General features: G+C 38.5%; 2 protein-coding genes across 3 annotated transcripts; one reads left to right on the top strand and one right to left on the bottom strand.

Moving 5' to 3' along the window:
- Positions 1-841: 841 nt before the first annotated feature.
- Positions 842-6,988, bottom strand: ppef2b (protein phosphatase with EF-hand domain 2b). Of its 2 annotated transcripts, XM_085279890.1 has the most exons (19): positions 6,787-6,988; positions 6,356-6,426; positions 6,250-6,267; positions 6,119-6,127; positions 5,903-6,030; positions 5,366-5,420; positions 5,011-5,186; positions 4,809-4,923; positions 4,163-4,209; positions 3,905-4,071; positions 3,689-3,725; positions 3,210-3,359; positions 2,748-3,098; positions 2,484-2,669; positions 2,264-2,406; positions 1,950-2,056; positions 1,671-1,834; positions 1,480-1,567; positions 842-1,285 (listed from the first exon to the last, which is right to left on the bottom strand). In XM_085279890.1, the coding sequence occupies exons 2-19, from the start codon at positions 6,405-6,407 to the stop codon at positions 1,101-1,103; spliced, it is 2,178 nt and encodes a 725-aa protein (XP_085136016.1). In that variant the 5' UTR covers positions 6,408-6,426; positions 6,787-6,988; the 3' UTR covers positions 842-1,100. The 2 variants fall into 2 exon arrangements, with proteins under 2 accessions (XP_085136016.1, XP_085136017.1); XM_085279891.1 differs by lacking the exon at positions 6,119-6,127.
- Positions 6,989-12,233: 5,245 nt separating this feature from the next.
- Positions 12,234-15,692, top strand: gsdf (gonadal somatic cell derived factor). Its single transcript, XM_085279892.1, has 5 exons — positions 12,234-12,672; positions 13,137-13,294; positions 13,398-13,490; positions 13,580-13,683; positions 14,365-15,692. The coding sequence occupies exons 1-5, from the start codon at positions 12,563-12,565 to the stop codon at positions 14,512-14,514; spliced, it is 615 nt and encodes a 204-aa protein (XP_085136018.1). The 5' UTR covers positions 12,234-12,562; the 3' UTR covers positions 14,515-15,692.
- Positions 15,693-16,155: the final 463 nt, after the last annotated feature.

Here is a 16,155-nt window from a genome sequence, read left to right as displayed (position 1 = left end):
TAAGCAGCTGCGAGCTAGTCTTACACTCCAAGAAGTAGCATACAGCTTTTATACTGATGTTAATCCAAGAGGAGATTTGAAATTGTGCAGTTATTGAGTCCATAGAGTGATGGTAGCATTTACACTTGTAGCAATGAGACTGAATTCAGGTGTTTGTTTGTTTTTAAAGATTAAGAGGTGCAATTAAGCAGCTTTCATGCAGGTTACATCCCCACATCTAACTTCTACTTTAGTAACCTGGCAAAGAGCCTGCGTCTGTATGGTGTATCACAGCTATTATCACTAACAGAAACTGAGGTCAAGAAAATCATGACACAAGCTGTGAGCTGCATCTGCAGTATGCCCTCCTACATCCACTCATGCAGCTCACTATGGAACCACAAAAGACATCATACTGTATCTATTTTCCATTAACACTTTATAATACAGACTAAAGGCATAATTCCCCAATGATTAAATGGTGTTTCAGTGTATTTTATTTGAAATTGCAATTAAAATGTATTTACCTACAAATACTTAAATGTATGTACACTAGAAAAAGGGAGTAATAACTAATGTTTTTATTAGTAACAAACAATTATATTGTACAGTACATTGTGAAGTACATTTAATTATGGGGAAATTGTTTTTTTTAATCAGTTGGTAGTAAAATACATTGAAATTAAACTTAACTACAGGGGAGTCACGCCCTTATTCACCAGCTGTATTAAAAAGTGTTACCATTTTTCCCTCTCCTGTAGTCTCGAGGAACTGTGAATAAACTACGATGTGTATCTGTAACAGTATCTGCTCCAAAGATGTTAATAGTGCACTGAGTACAAATAGACAAGCCAGTATTGCACCTGTTTGATGTTTTTATTCACCAACTAAACAGGTGAACTTTCAGTTAGATAAAAACTTTAAAAATACATAGAAAGTTTTTTAAAAAGTGGTGAAAAAGATCTACATTGCAATGGAAAAATAATCTTTTTAGTTCATGATGTAAAATACTACTAGTACCCCCAACTATTAAACTTTTCATGATTGTGCATCAAGGTAAAACGTAAACACAGCCCTTCCAGCATTTCAGCTGGTGCAGCTCCAGCTCCTGGTCCATCCTCTCAGGAATGTGCAGAGAGGTCCACCAGACGGAAAGCCTCCATGAACTCATTAATATCGATGCTTCCGTCCTTGTTAAAATCGATGCTCTGGGCCAGGTTTGCAATGACATCATCACTGATCTCTGTCTTGAGATGAGAGCTCAGGAGTTTCCAGGTTTGGCGAAATTCCTCGTAAGAGATCAAACCTTTAGGAGGGAGAGGAAAATTCACAAACCTGTGCTATATTGTGTTGGTGACCTTGGAGGTGATCTCAGAAGGTCTTTCACCCATTCACAGAAATAACAGAGCATATAAAAAAAAAACAGTCAAGCTGAGTAGTAGGACATGGGTCCAACACTGCTTATAAACACTAAAACTGAGAGTTTGGTTGTTAACTAACCTGAGTGATCTGTGTCTATGATCCGAAAGATAGTTTCCAGGTTGGAGTGGTTTTTGTACATCGTCTCCAGTAGGCTGGTATCTGATATCTGTCAGGACAAGATGCATGTTTTGTATTTTGGGGTGCCATACATTTTTCATGGTTTTACAGCTCTGAGCAGAAGGGAAGTAAGTTAAGAACAAATGAGTCACCTCTAGTTTGGGCTCAGTGATGGAGAGCTCCTTCATCCACTCCTGGTAGTCCACCATACCATTCTTGGTGCTGCTTACAAGCTGTGGGCGCAGCACTCTCCAAGGCAAACCCAGCTTCAGCACGCTCTCTGTGGCACTTGCCCAGTGACTTGGAGAGATTATCCCTACGAAAAGATGGGAAGAATGACGAGCCCTCACACTCTCATATGCTGCCGTTATGATGTGTTTTATGTTCTGAAAATTCTGAATGCTATTTAGTGTAAAGCAGTTACAGCTAACCTGTGTTGTTAGGATCAAACTCTCGGAAGGCACTGATGAGATCTGACTTGTGTACGAACAGCTGTCGCCTCAGAGCTTGTAGAGCTGATCTCTCCGTCCAGCCAACACTGCCGAAAAGCCAAGAAGGAAAAGAAAATCCTCAGGGATTTCATATTTATTAAAACAATGTGTACAGCCATCTTCAGCAAAGGTTTTCACTTGATTTTCCACTTTTCTTCCAACTCAAAAGAACTTTTTGTCAGAAAATCTCATGAAAAACTCTTTGAATTGTTAATGTTAAAATAATGCTTGACTATTTCTCTGTGCTCCTTTACCTTTGTCTCAGTGTGAGCTCTCTGCAAGTCCTGCTGGCCTGATACTGAACAAAGTGAGGGACCAGATCAGCTCCCATTCTTATATAGGCTCCTCTATTGCTGCCCACCTCGTAGTAATTTGAAGCCGAAAAAATTGTTAGTACCTGGATACAAGAGAAGAGATGATGGGAAAAATAAAGGTTTCTTCTGTCACTCAGAAACCTGTGCTTTATGTGCTCACCCTGCGGTTGTGGCAGAACTCATAGCCATCCTGTTTGCATTCATGGGAGCGGATGAGGAGCTGCAGGTTGTGTCTTCCGAGAACCTCCTCCGTGACATCTGGGCCCCAGTAGCAGCCTCCCCCTCTCACTTCATTGGGAATGCAGCCATTTTGGGGCATAGGATCACTCCACAACAGGTCTACCATCTGGACAGAGGGTATCAATGAACTGTATGAGCACTCTGAAGAATTGGTCTATGTTTGACGATCCTCACTACCACTTACTTGTTCCCACTCGTGCTCGTAGGTCTCTGTTCCTTCTTCGCACTCTGGGTCTGAGTCAGAGTCTGGCTTCTTCCTTTCTCCATACGACTGGTCAAACCCAGCCAACCTACGTCTTTTCTTCAGCTCGTCATCCACGGACCAGTTCATGTGCTGATGGCTGGTGTGGAGGTTATGCAGTGAACGTCGTGGGAGGCCTTGAGGTGGGGTTGAGCTGTGGTGAGTCAGCGATCGCACCCGACGTCGAAAGTCCACTGGAACGCCGGCGTCTCCGTTCCTTCTGTTCGTTGTCTGGCTGTTGCTGCCGTTCACGGCTAGCTTAGTCATCTTTGGAGGTCTGAGGGTTGACGCATACTGTGCATGTTGAAAAAACAAAACACAGATGAAGTATGCAGACATTTCTGTTTTCTTAGAACAAAATTCAAATTAAAACACAACGAACTGAAAGTGAAAGGTCGTTCTTACTTTGTGTCTGTCCACTCTGGCTATTACGTTCAGGTCTGTTGTGTCAGAGATCCCTCCATGCGCAATCAGCACCTTGTGATCAATCACAGTAGCCAGAGGTAGCCAGCTGAAGATCTTTTGGAGAAGCTTAAGGATCTTCTTGCCGTGCACCTGCAGATCAAGTCATCTTTATCATACCTTGTATATAGTCATGGTCATTATTATCATAATCCATCCTCTTCTGCAGGGCTAACACAAACATAGATATAGACAAATATTCACTCCTAAGGTAATTTTTTTCTGGCAGTAACTTTTTTTACAGATGTAAAAACAGTAAAATTCAATGCATGTTTAAAAAAATACTTGAAAATTCTTTCTTTTTAATATTGTACATTCTAATGTATTTTTATGCATTTAGGTTTTTTTAATATTATTTGTTTATTTGTTTACTGTTTGGGTGTCAAACTGAATGCTAATATTAAAGTAAGTTTAAGCCTTACCCTATATTTTCCCAAAACTTCTTTAGTAAAGCCATATCTGGGAAAACACACAATGAATGACAAAATTAGTAAACACATCACATGTTGGATCGATATAAAAATGATTTCTTTAAGCTAGACTATGACTGCATTCTGACTGAAGATGTAAAACAAAACAACAGAAAGAAAAAATGAGAGCGAGATTGAGAGAAGGAAGAGTTCTGAAGACTGGCTTACCTTAGGTTAACAATGTGGTCCTCATGGTTCCCTCTGTTTAAATGAACATCATTGGGGTAGACTAGCAGGAACCCAAACAGGATGAGCAGAATCTCCAAGGAGTTTTTGCCACGATCCACAAAGTCCCCATTGAACACATACGGTTTCTCAGTAGATGGCAAACCATTCTGGACAGTTTTAAGAGGAAAGTTTGATCAAATTGAACATCTAGGAGTGGCAAGCCTGTTTGAAATGTGTGGATTGTGTAGCCTAGCCTACTTTATAGAATATCAATAGCAGATCTTCTAGCTGCCCATGGAGGTCTCCTGGAAAAGAAAACAGAAAACCTGTTTATTTCATCATATGACTGCTGTGACTACAGTAGACTGAAACGGACAAAAATGATCAAATAAATCATGTGGTAATGATCATATCAACAAAAACAATACAAACTATAAATATGAGGTTTAATTATTTATAAAGCGTTACATAAATCAATATATCTGTAGGTGTTTGCCACCATAATAATTTATCCATCAAATAATTTCACAATTTGTCTTACTTTCCCATTTTATTTTATTTTGTTACACATTTTCTTATATTTCTTCCCAGGGCATATTTATTTGTTTAATTTGTTGCAGAAAGTCACGTCACATTTATTTTTTGTTTCATTGTGCAAAAAAAGACAATACCGGTAACAACAAAGCAAATAGGTAAGTAATTAATTAAATAAAAAATAAAATAACATGGAAAAATAAATGGAACTGAAAAGTAAAACCAATAATAACAAATAATACTTAGTATGTATTATTCTTGATTTTGATTTTGACGGTTTCAGTCCTCCATAGCTGGGTGCATGCTCAAATAGTAGGAAATAAAAAAGGCACAGTTTGGGGATCAAATCTAGGAAAGGCCTGTTGTGTACCACATATTGTAATCTCCTTGGTGTGACAGGAGGAAAGATGACTGATGTTTGGAAGAATTCTTAGAAGTCTCCAAGTCTCCCCAAGAATCTGCAGAACATATCGTGCATGGAGCTGCTACTGGGGGAAAGAAATCATGTATGAATAATCCGAGTGTGGAAGAATAAGGCAAAAAAAGACTATATCTGCCTCCACTGTACCTACTTGCTTGTGCTTAAAAGCCTCGACAAGCTTTGACACTCCGCAGAACGTCATGGGGAAGGTCAAGTGGGGCCCCGTGTAGCTGTCTGGTACATCTATGCTCTTGTAGCAAAAATATCTTTCCCATTCTACATCACGGCAGATTTCGTTCTCACGAAAGATGTGAGAAATTAGATTTCCTTCATTAGAGACAGAGGAGAAAAGAAACGGACGTGGATCAGTGCAGTGAGGAAAAGCTACTTTCGTGCTTCTCAGCAGGGAGCAGGCTGGGTGAGCTCGGATTAGCTCACTGCCTGTAATCTAATGAAACCTATAATACCGCGAATGAAACTGTGTGTGATAAGAGTCACTGTCTTACTTTCACTGCTGGCTGGGGTGAAGTGGTCCATCAAGAAGCCAAAAAAACTGTACAGCTGCAGGAAGTGAAAAAAGTAACCATAAAAATGACAGTTTGTGAAATCATACAACTAGTCCAGTAAAACTGTGCTTAAGCAGAGTGGACACCGGACCCCTTGTCAGTGCAGGTATCATAGTTAGCTGATACTGATGTCATGTTTTCAGATGTCTGTTATTCATATATCAAAGTATAGGACACATTAAAATTATGACCTATGGCTAAAAGAAAAGTGAAAATAAAAATAGCATGGCAGACAATTAGTGTCTGTATTAAATTCAATAGTAGAAAGCGATGTGATGACCTGTCTTATAGTTAAAGCAAATATGTCAGCTTCATAGTGATGCTATCCAAAACGGGCAATACATCCACTAGCTGTGCAGGTATTCCAGTCTCTACCAGAAAATTGCATGACCAACATTATAAAACACCGGAAGATGGCTAAAAATTACTTTCATAATGCATATATGACACCGACTTACATTAATTGCGTGAGCTCACCTTGATCTGATCTTGCTGTCCTGCATATTCAATAGACTGGAAGATGTTCCACGTGCACCTGCGTCTGATCTCCAGCCGGGCAACATACTGCCGATACCAGCGCTGAATCAACAGAGCCGCTCTGATTGCTGAAGATTTGGAGAGAAACAACAAAGCACTCATCTTCCATTACCAGTACTTTTACACTCTTAGTCAGATCCAGGTTGAAACACTTACCAGTGGCAGCTTTACCGCATGCATAAAAGTGGGGTTACATTTACAAAAGTTAAACTTACTGAGAATTTTTCCAGAGAATAGTTTGAACTATACACTATGAAAGGTACAGCTGATGAAGTAAATAAACTTACCTGGGACTGAGAGGCTCACTAAAATGGGAGAAGACACTGAGTTGTAGTTTTACAATTTCAAAAAAGCATTTCTTTAAAGAAGAAAAAAATTGGAAAGTAGCTGCACCTCTGTCACATTTCTTCTGCTGTACTTCTGATTTTCTCAGGCCACAGCCCATGACCTCTTTGCTGTTGTCACTGTCAGAAACAAAGACAAAGATACTTTCACGCAGAAGTCTGAAATTTCTGAGCTTGTGTTTTGCAACCTGGGAATAGTGCAATAATAGATCTCTAGATACAAAATAACATGCTATACTTATTTTTACAGTTTAACTGACACTTGATTTATGAAATGTTCCCAATAAATCCAAAATAGCATTCACAACACAAGTAACGTAAATGTAAATAACTTGGAAAAACAAATTATTCCTTAAAATGACTGAATTCATGATGTTAACCATTAACAGAATAAGAACCTTGGCATTTAATATTAATATAAAAATGAAGAATATACAGCAAAATCCAAACAAAAGCCCACACTGAACATTAATAACTTACCTGGCCACGTCCCCTTCCGTTCATTACCTCCTCTCTTACACCTTGTAAAAAGTAAAAGGAAAAAAGTATAGGTTATAACTTTATGACTATTTTGTTTCCCTTGTGTAGCAGCATGGGAAACCGCACGTCCTCTCTCCACAGCTACAGCACCCCAGTCATCACAACAACACACCAGCAAGTGTCTCAGACAGGCTCCTGCGATTGCTTAAACAAAACAAGATGCAAGTGGATTAGGATTAAACCTTACTACAGCTGGCATCTGCGCTGAATAAACAGATGACAGCTCTAATAAAGGGCAGCAAGTGTTTTGAAAGGAGGCTTAGCTGCAGTAAATACAGATTTATTCATGAATGAAGTTACAAGTACAGCACAGCATGTACTCTAATTTGCTCTCTTTCTGTTCCTTCAGTAAGTTTTTGCTCACACCTCAGTGTTTCCAGGCCTCTCACCCTGAAAGAAAACGTTTTTTAATCTTTAGTTTTGTAACACTATTAATGTCTCTCAGGTGCTTCATAGTATGACTGGCAGCAAGACTATTGGATTGCATAACATTGTTGCACCTTTATTAAGTGCCACCTGCAATGCACTTCACATGTTGTTGCGTTTTGATACAGTTTACTGTACTAATATTTGTCTTTATTAAAATGCTACCACTGAAGTTTCCCCGTCTTGCTGTGTTAAATGCTGCCACACCTCCCGTGCCCTGTTAAGCACCAATGAAAATTGTTCATTGAACTCAGCTTGTTTTCAGCGTCCTCAAGAAAGTCGTCTGTGATGTCTGCTTCTAAACGTTTGTCCGTGTATAAAGTCTCTGTGTGATCCCAGCCAGCAGCACCTGTTGGTGCTGTGACTTTCTACGACGAGGAAGTGGTGGGAGACGTCTGCTACTCAAGGACTCTCATTCATACATAGCTGCAAGCTGTCTAAAGCTGGAGAATCCCACAGTGACACACACACGCCCACCATCAGTGCGCTGGACTTATTACTCACACTTTGGGGAAATGGTTGACTAAATGGTTGAAGGCTAAAACAAGGGCAACTACAGAGCACACTAGTCCGCGAAGACACGGAAAAATCCATTACTGAGAGATGTTACAAAGAAGAACAAAAAGGGGGTGACACACCAGGCACGAGACTGGATGCGCCGCCATGTGGCAATACACTGCGTTACAACAGCAACTGTTACAACACCCACACTCAGAGCAACAAGCACACAAAAGAGAGAAAGCAAAGGGGGAGAGAGAGAAATGGCAGAGACCCACAGGAGGACTGGAGCTCCATGACTATTCACCACCCAAAAACCAAAAATGGCTATGTCCATCTTTTATATACAGTCTTCTACACCCCAAAAAACTGCGCGTGTCGTGTAAAATCACTTTTCTCTGTCTTTTGGCTTCCTTCTCATTAATTCGCCTCTTGATGTCTCAAAAGTGTCCTGTGACCATTTGATGAGTCTGATCTCCATGCCAGATACCACTGGATTAAAATCATTCAAGTAAGCTGAATGTAAAAACTAGCATACAAAAATGCTTCTCGTGTATTTTCAGTCTGAAGTTGTTCATATTACAGATTTTCTTTAAAAAAAAAAAAAAAGCACTACATCAGACTTCATCTGCACAGAAAGTACTTGTTTGCACATGTTTATATTTAATTACTGGTTTGGGGTTTCCAAAGGGTTGGATGACATTAACAGATTTATATAGAATAGCATTACATAACTATGTTTTGTGTGTGTGCATGCGTGTGTGTTTGTGTGTGTGTGTGTTTTTGCATGTGGTAACAATATACAAATTAAAGCATTCCAGCCCTGAGAGGCTGATTCATGGAAAATTTAAGATCTTTGCAGTGTTGTTGAGACCCATACAGCATCTTACGCAAGACTATTTTCCATATGTGAATTATGTGGGTTTAAAAGGCTATAAAATATTATTGTAATAATATGAAGCAGTTACATTCTGACAGAAGTATTTGTACTTTTACATAAGCAAAGTAGACCTACAATATGTTCATAATTAAACCTTTTCAAAAAATAAGTGTTTAAATAAATTATGTTCACAGACCTTTGGTAACATTGTGTCAATTTGCCCCAACAAATTAAAATACTATATTCTGTAAGCTTATCACATTATTTTGATCACAATATGACTTTCTATTTTGAAATTAAATTTAAGAAAAAAATAGTACAAGATACTGAAGAATAGAGAAGGGGTATCTTTCTGGTAGTACAACCCTGAGTGAATGTATAATATTTTACAAAACTGTGAACTGAGGTAAAAACACATATTTCTTTTCCATATAATACATAGATATTTACATGCATACATACATGTAAATATATTGAACAGACAGCCATTTAACTTTGTGCAGGTCTTTATCTAAGGTGAAAGACAGACTTGTTATATCACCTCCAAAGGAAAGTATTGCAAGCAACAGCTTGCAGCATGAATTCCTTTGGCAGCGTGGAAGAATTCTTGTTTGGTATCCGCAGGCTGCAGATAAGAGAACCAATTTGGCCTCATGAGAAAGTTTGGCTGCTGCAAATTTAGTTGTTAGTTGAGGAATCTGAAGAGACGGAGGTCAGCTAAGGACGCAGAACTTGTAGCTGCCATTCCATACAAGTCTGTGGCCTCGCATGACCCACAGAACTGTGAAAGGTTTTTTTTTTTCAGATATTAACATCACCTGCAGCAATCATTGTTGCTTTGTATTACATTTCTTCCCTCAGGATCCTGTCCTTGAAAAACAGCTGCAGAGAAATAATATAGTTTTTTTGTTTATCTGGGGAGATTTCCACCTTTCATGTGATGCCCGAAAATGTGAGGTGTGATACAAACTGATAATCACCCATATGCAGAAATAAATGCTAGTTTGTTGCAGTTTGTTGAAACCAACTGTATTTTTCCCATGATTATAAACTGGGGTCTGTCAATGGGTCATCCGTTGCCGTCTTTCACTGTTCAAACCCAAATGTGTAGTGCAAAAAACCCAAAACACATATATGATATAAATGGTTTATTCAAAGAGTTTTAGTCAGGTTTTGAACCTCATCACAGTACAGAAACAGTGTCAGGAAAGGTTACAAGTGATCTTATGGCCTCGGGCATTACTTATTTCTGGTACTGTCCTACTAGACTTCAGTGCAGCAGTTGATACTGATGACCAAACTATTTTATTACAGACATAAGAGCATGCCTTGGGAATTAAAGTTACTGCAGAGTAGTGGTTTGAAGCATATCTATCAAATAGACTCCCGTTTGTTTATGTAAATGAGGCCTCTTCTTCACACACAAATGTTAGTTATGGAGTTCCAGATAAACACACACAACAGTTAAACTGCAGGAATGTCTTAAAGACATAAAGATTGGGATGACGTCTATTTTTAGTTTCTAAATTCAAATGAAAGGTTATTGTACCCACCCCTGAAATTCTTAGAAAAATGACATCCAACCAGAGACTTACTCTGGATGTCATTATCTTGGCCTCCAATCACACTGTGAATAATCATGGAGTAATTTTTGACCAGGATGTCGTTCAGTGAACATATTAAACAAACATGTAGGACCGCTTTCTTGCATTTGTGCAATATCTCTAAAATTGGAAACATCCTGAATGGTGCTTAAAAACGACTTCATGCATTTATTACTTTTATTATCTGCTTTTGTAATATATTATTTTCAGGCTGTCCTCAAAACTCCCCGAAAAGCCATCATTTGATCCAAAATGATGCAGTAACTGTATTATTGTACTGGAAATGGAGAGCATATTTCTCCCATATTGGCTTCTCTTCATCGGTTCCCTGTTAAATTCAGAATTCAATTTAAAATGCTTCTCCTCACATACAAGGTCTTAAATCATCAGCCCCCATCTTATCTGAATAATAATGATCATACACGTCACCCTAAAGGAGCACTTCACTCAGACTGCAGGCTTACCTGTGTTTCCTAGGATATTTAAAAGCAGAATGGGAAGCAGAGCCTTTAGCTTTCAAGCTTTGGGACTAGTTCTCAGTTTGTATTCGGAAGACAGACACCTCTACTTTTATAATTAGGCTTAAACCTTTCCTTTTTTATAAATGTAGTGCTGGAGTTGGGGTGATCCTGAATCCTCCCTGAGTGATGCTGCAATAGCCTAGCCTGCTGGGGGCTTCCCATCATGCACTGAGTGTTTCTTCTTTACTCACCCTTTTCACTAACTTGGTGCTTACGCACCATTCTGCATTTAATGAGTAGTCACTATTTATCTCTGACTCTCTTCCACATATTTTTGTCCTGTCTGTCTTCCCTCACCCCGACTGTTGCCGTTACCCCTCTATGAGTCTGGTTGTTACAGAGATTTCTTCCTGTTAAAAGGGAGGTTTTCCTACCCACTGTTTCCAAGTGCTTGCTCAAAGAGGATCATTTGATTGTTGGGGGTTTCTCACTATTATTGTAGGTTCTTTACCTTACAATATAAAATGCCTTTTGAATGAATTGTGATAAAACATTATAGGGGTGCAGACTGGGGCCTGATTAACTATTAATTAAAATCTGACTTACAGCCATCCCGATCTTCAAGGTAAAAAATTTACTAAACCTTTATAACCTAATATATTGTGTAGAAAGTATTAAAATTTAAAAGATCATGTCACATTTTAAAAGTTATATTAATGGAATATAGAGCTATTTAAAACTGTTTTCTACTTCAATTTGTTTGTACTGACAACATATAGGAAATGATATATGGATATTCCAAGTATGACGCCACTTTGGACCTCTGATCTCTTCTTCAAGGTCAAAAAACTTTCATAAAATTGTGCTTAAAATTCTGCTGCCTTTGTTTTTTTTTTGCAACATTCAGGATATGACATCACATTATAGTTTGCATCTAAATATCATGATGCCTGATCTCAAATTTTCCTTTTTTAATTTTACTTACTTTCTTTCAAGTTGACTGCAAAGTGCATTAAGACTTTAATGAAAGTATTGTACAGAGAAAGATAAATAACTGCCTAGTTAGTTAGAAATATAGTAGTTTTTATATAATAAGCTCAAGTTATTCTTTTCCAGTTTTTTAAAAATCAGTGCCTATTATTCATTACCTATTGTGATATAATGTTTGTATAATCAAATGAAACATCTGTCACGCAACCCTTACAGGAGTTTCAGTGCACTACAAACTGCTTAAAGTATGTTTTAACAAACAAAGAAAACTAAGTAATTATATAAATGCAATACTGCCCTCAGAGTGAGCTGCCTTGGTGAAGGACAGTCTCAGAGTGCCTCTTGTTACATTAGGTATTTCACTGATAAGGTCATTTAGTCAGGATGTTTAATGGACTGCATTACATCGAGACGTGTTCATAATTTTCCTTCACCTATGGAAATAGCAAAAATACATAAGTAATAATAATAGAAACAACAACTTTAAATATAAATTCAAACTTTTTGTCAAAGTGTTGTGCCCAGGCAGGCATACTATAACATGAGTACATGTTTTTTACAACATATGTGTACCTCTTGTTCCTAAGTTTTTTTTTGCCTGCATTTGTGACCTCTCTTTCTCCACCCATTAATCTTCGTTCATTTATTCTTTCACACAGAACAGGGGAAAAGTCTACAGTGTTAACTATCTCAAGGCCACGTTGGGGTACAAGCAGATAAAAACCGTGGTTCCCAGACCCTGACAAACAATACCCAGCGCAGCATCCCAGTTTTGTCGCTCCTATCTCCTCCTCCGACCAGACGTTCGAAACCAACCGCAGCCTTTGTCTGCAGCCAGTCTTACGTGTTCATCCACGATGGCCTTTGCATTCATTGTCATGACAATGCTTTTGGGCTCTTCCATGATGATGGCATTTGTCTTGGATCCATCCAGGAAAGAACCTGAAGCTGCTGTCTTAGGTCACAGGTCAGTATCAATACCAAATCAGAACCTCTGCAATAACCACACCACAATTTTGCATGCCTATGTAGTTTTTGTTAGTACAGCCATCTATTTGTATGATGTTTTAATTATGTTTTGGGAATGTTTCAAGGAAATCTTTCTCTATTGTTCAGAAATCAGAGTGTGCTGATGCACGTGCGGTGAGGTCACATGGGTTAAATAGTAAATTCAGTGTGTGATTCAGGGTCATGTTGCCCAAATGGTTTTCAGGGAGAGCTGCACAGAGACATAACAGACTGTTCTGTTCAAGCTGCAGTAATGAAATCAGTCACACTTGTCTCACTTCAGCCAAACATCTGCAAACCACTAGTCCACGAGGGTATTTGAGGGTATCTAGAAACCAACTACTTTTTCTTTTAATGCTGTAAAAACAACAAAGATTACTTTCTTTTATTTTTTTCCAACACAACATTGTACGTGATGTTCAGGTGCCAAGGTGAGTCATGGCAGTCCATCAAAAAGAACCTCCTTGGGGTTCTGAACTTGCAGACTGAGCCGCAGCTACCTGCCGGTGCACTGGACAGTGTCAGAGAGCAGTGGAACCGAACCTTCAGCATCATTTCTCACACAGCCAAGCATACTGCAAGTATGTGAAATCAAAAGATACACAGAAAAATGTACCACCCTCAACCTAGCGCTTAGTGGCAGTCAACTCTAAAGTCTTACAGTGCCTCTGTATCTCCTTCCAGCCCCAGCAGTCCCAGGCTACTCTGCATCAGCTGATAATCAAAACAGAGCGAGCCTGAACTGTTGCTCCATTGCCTCAGAGATCTTTATGAAAGGTGTGTAACAATACATTGTTATTTATGTGTAACAATAATACTGGTATGCAGCATTTTTCAGTACAGTAATCAAGTGTTTAATTTCCCAGATCTGGGCTGGGACAGCTGGGTGATCCAGCCCTTGAGTCTTACCTATGTTCAATGCGCAACCTGCAACTCTGCCATGACCACTGTGCAATGCCCACCATCCCAAGTAAATATCCAGGATGCCAACACACAGTTAGTTAACAAAGACATTATTACAAGAGAATAATTCACTGATTTATATGTTTTTGACTCACATTTACATCCATAGATATTTATATGTTGTGCTTTAGTCCCCCAAAAAACAAAACCTGGCATAGGAAATTCTCAGAGGTGTGTGGGAACAGCACGATGCTTAGATTTATGATGTACTTTGTTATTTTCTACTATGCTGCCTAAGAACAGCACGTATCTTACCTTGGTGTGCTCTGGAGGCGAAACAGCTGCATGTAGATAAGCATGTGTACTTCTTCTTCCTGCCAACATAAATGAACTTGACCAAAAACAAGCCAAGGCATTCCACAAAGTTCATCGACCAGAAAAAGCGTGACAGCAGGAGAGTATTGTGGAAACAGAACAGTAAATAAAAATCAAAACTAGAAGCTGAAGTGTTTGTTATTTTGTTTAAATCATTTCTATTTAAACAAAATAAAAATGTAAATCATTTCTTGACACCTTGCTTTATTTGGTGTGGAGCAGAGCAAGTCCTGCACACTCTAAATGTTTATGGGGGTTTTTTTTTTTCACTGAAATATGACAACAATACAATTTTTAAAATGCTTAAGCGTCAGCTCTATAATCATGAAAATATGCACCGTGTCTGATTCCTGCTCTCTTTATCTTTTCCCAGGACCAGGTGCCATGCTGTCAGCCCATCTCCCATGAAGTGGTGCCCATTGTCTATATGGATGAATCCAGCACCATTGTCATTTCCTCCATGCAGCTGACCCGCAGCTGTGGCTGTGGGCTGGGCAACTCTGAGGATCCTGGCAAGGAGTAGGCTGTCTTGAGTGTGTGGTATGAACCGCTTGGCTTTTATACACACATAAAAAGAACAAAAAATCATATCCACAATTCTGTTCTCATACAAACGCTGCTTTTGTAGGTTGTCTTTCCCTTTTAAAATAGAAAGTGCATTCAGCACTGGCTCCAGAAACCAAAGCAAGTCTGGGCTTTCCATTAAAACAGGAGTTTTGGAAAGCTGGACAATTATTGTTCAACTGATTTAACAGTAATTACACAATCTTTATGTCTTTGTCTGTAAACGTTGAACCAAAGAAAGCTCCAGCCAACACATGTATGGTAAATCCTCACAGTCTGTCTTTAAATAAATCTCATGTGGACAGGCTACTATTAATAGCTGTTAACTATTACTGAGAGGAAATGTTCCCTGAAGAAATGTAAGACTTGAGCCAGACCCTCTCACAAGAGGATCAGGCTCTACTCTTAAAGCAGATCGTCTCTGATATGTCATCTTCACAGATTATGTTTCATGCTCACAAGATAAATTTAGCAATCTATTAATTTCTCTGGGACATGGGCATGACTTTCCATTGGTTATACTCTATATTTTCATGTTTCAACTGAGGAAAAAGAAAAACAATTTTGGCCCACAAACCCAAAAACTGCAACTTTAAAAGTTCATAATTAAACTATTTACTGGTGATATGACTGACATGCTTTAACAGAGGAGAACAAACAATCTTCTGTTCACATTTAATTTTCATTCTGATTTGTCATATGTATATAAATTCTGCCAGTTGCAACAGTTCAAAATTCAGATTCTTATTTTTGAGATTGGCTGCTTCAGTTTTATGTTTTTGTGGCGTAATTTACATTACATTATCTGACTGCTTTTATATACATTTACACGGAAGAATTCTTGTTTTTTTGTTTGTTTGTTTTCAAATGTATGCTTTTTTAATTAAGACTGGTGACAGCTCTTGGTTGTAATTTTATTTTGTTGTATACGGCTTATTTTACAAAATTACCACCATGTTTTAAGTAATGTTTCACAAGTGTAATACTGCTTACAGTGCTATACAATAAAGCAATTTAACATATTTAGATAAACCTTTTTTTTTTAACTGTGCTCAAGACATTGTTTTCCCATCTTAATCACTTGTACCATTCAATAAATTCTTGCTTATTCCAATAAAAGATTATAAATGATTGAAATCAGCTAATTTTTTTAATACTTCTCAGTTGCTATTGTGTAAGTATAATTCACAAATTAAACAAAATGCTTCACAATAAAACACAAGAAATACAAGTATAACATATCACAACAATGCATTGTAACAGTCACAATTGTGTGGTGTCTCTTTAAGACCACCCAAGTTAATGTTTAGTGATGTCACAAGTATGCGCCACTGCCCCCTGTAGAGTGTGTGAGAAGCGTGCTGGCACATGAACACATGGACTCAGATGGACCTCATATCTTTACCTCCTTAACTCAAAGTAACGTTACGAGTTGTATGAACACTGCTTGCTTCATGATAAGACAGCAGCCGTTCAACAGGGCCTTGTAAGGTTAGTGAATAGTGTGTTTATTAAAGGACAAGCTCTGTGGAATTCCCAGTACCAGTGTTGTTGTGGGCTGAGTGGTCCTCTCAACCACTGAATACAACCCACGTTACAG

Source organism: Mchenga conophoros, linkage group LG7 (genome assembly GCF_057382185.1).
Source record: "Mchenga conophoros isolate Kocher_MC1m ecotype Shallow Benthic linkage group LG7, M_conophoros_male_GT1.1, whole genome shotgun sequence".
NCBI lineage: Eukaryota > Metazoa > Chordata > Actinopteri > Cichliformes > Cichlidae > Mchenga > Mchenga conophoros.
This window is presented reverse-complemented; position numbering and strand designations above follow the sequence as displayed.

What these genes read in the sequence shown, in the direction of transcription:
- ppef2b (XM_085279890.1), bottom strand. Translation starts at nt 6,407, where the DNA reads ATGGGCTGTGGCCTGAGAAAATCAGAAGTACAGCAGAAGAAATGTGAC. An exon ending in AGGCTTTTAAGCACAAGCAA is followed by an intron (nt 4,924 to 5,010) that starts GTAGGTACAGTG and finishes TTCCCCCAGTAG; the next exon opens with CAGCTCCATGCACGATATGT. An exon ending in GTTTGATCCTAACAACACAG is followed by an intron (nt 1,835 to 1,949) that starts GTTAGCTGTAAC and finishes ATCTTTTCGTAG; the next exon opens with GGATAATCTCTCCAAGTCAC.
- gsdf (XM_085279892.1), top strand. Translation starts at nt 12,563, where the DNA reads ATGGCCTTTGCATTCATTGTCATGACAATGCTTTTGGGCTCTTCCATG. An exon ending in CACAGCCAAGCATACTGCAA is followed by an intron (nt 13,295 to 13,397) that starts GTATGTGAAATC and finishes ATCTCCTTCCAG; the next exon opens with CCCCAGCAGTCCCAGGCTAC. An exon ending in TGCAATGCCCACCATCCCAA is followed by an intron (nt 13,684 to 14,364) that starts GTAAATATCCAG and finishes ATCTTTTCCCAG; the next exon opens with GACCAGGTGCCATGCTGTCA.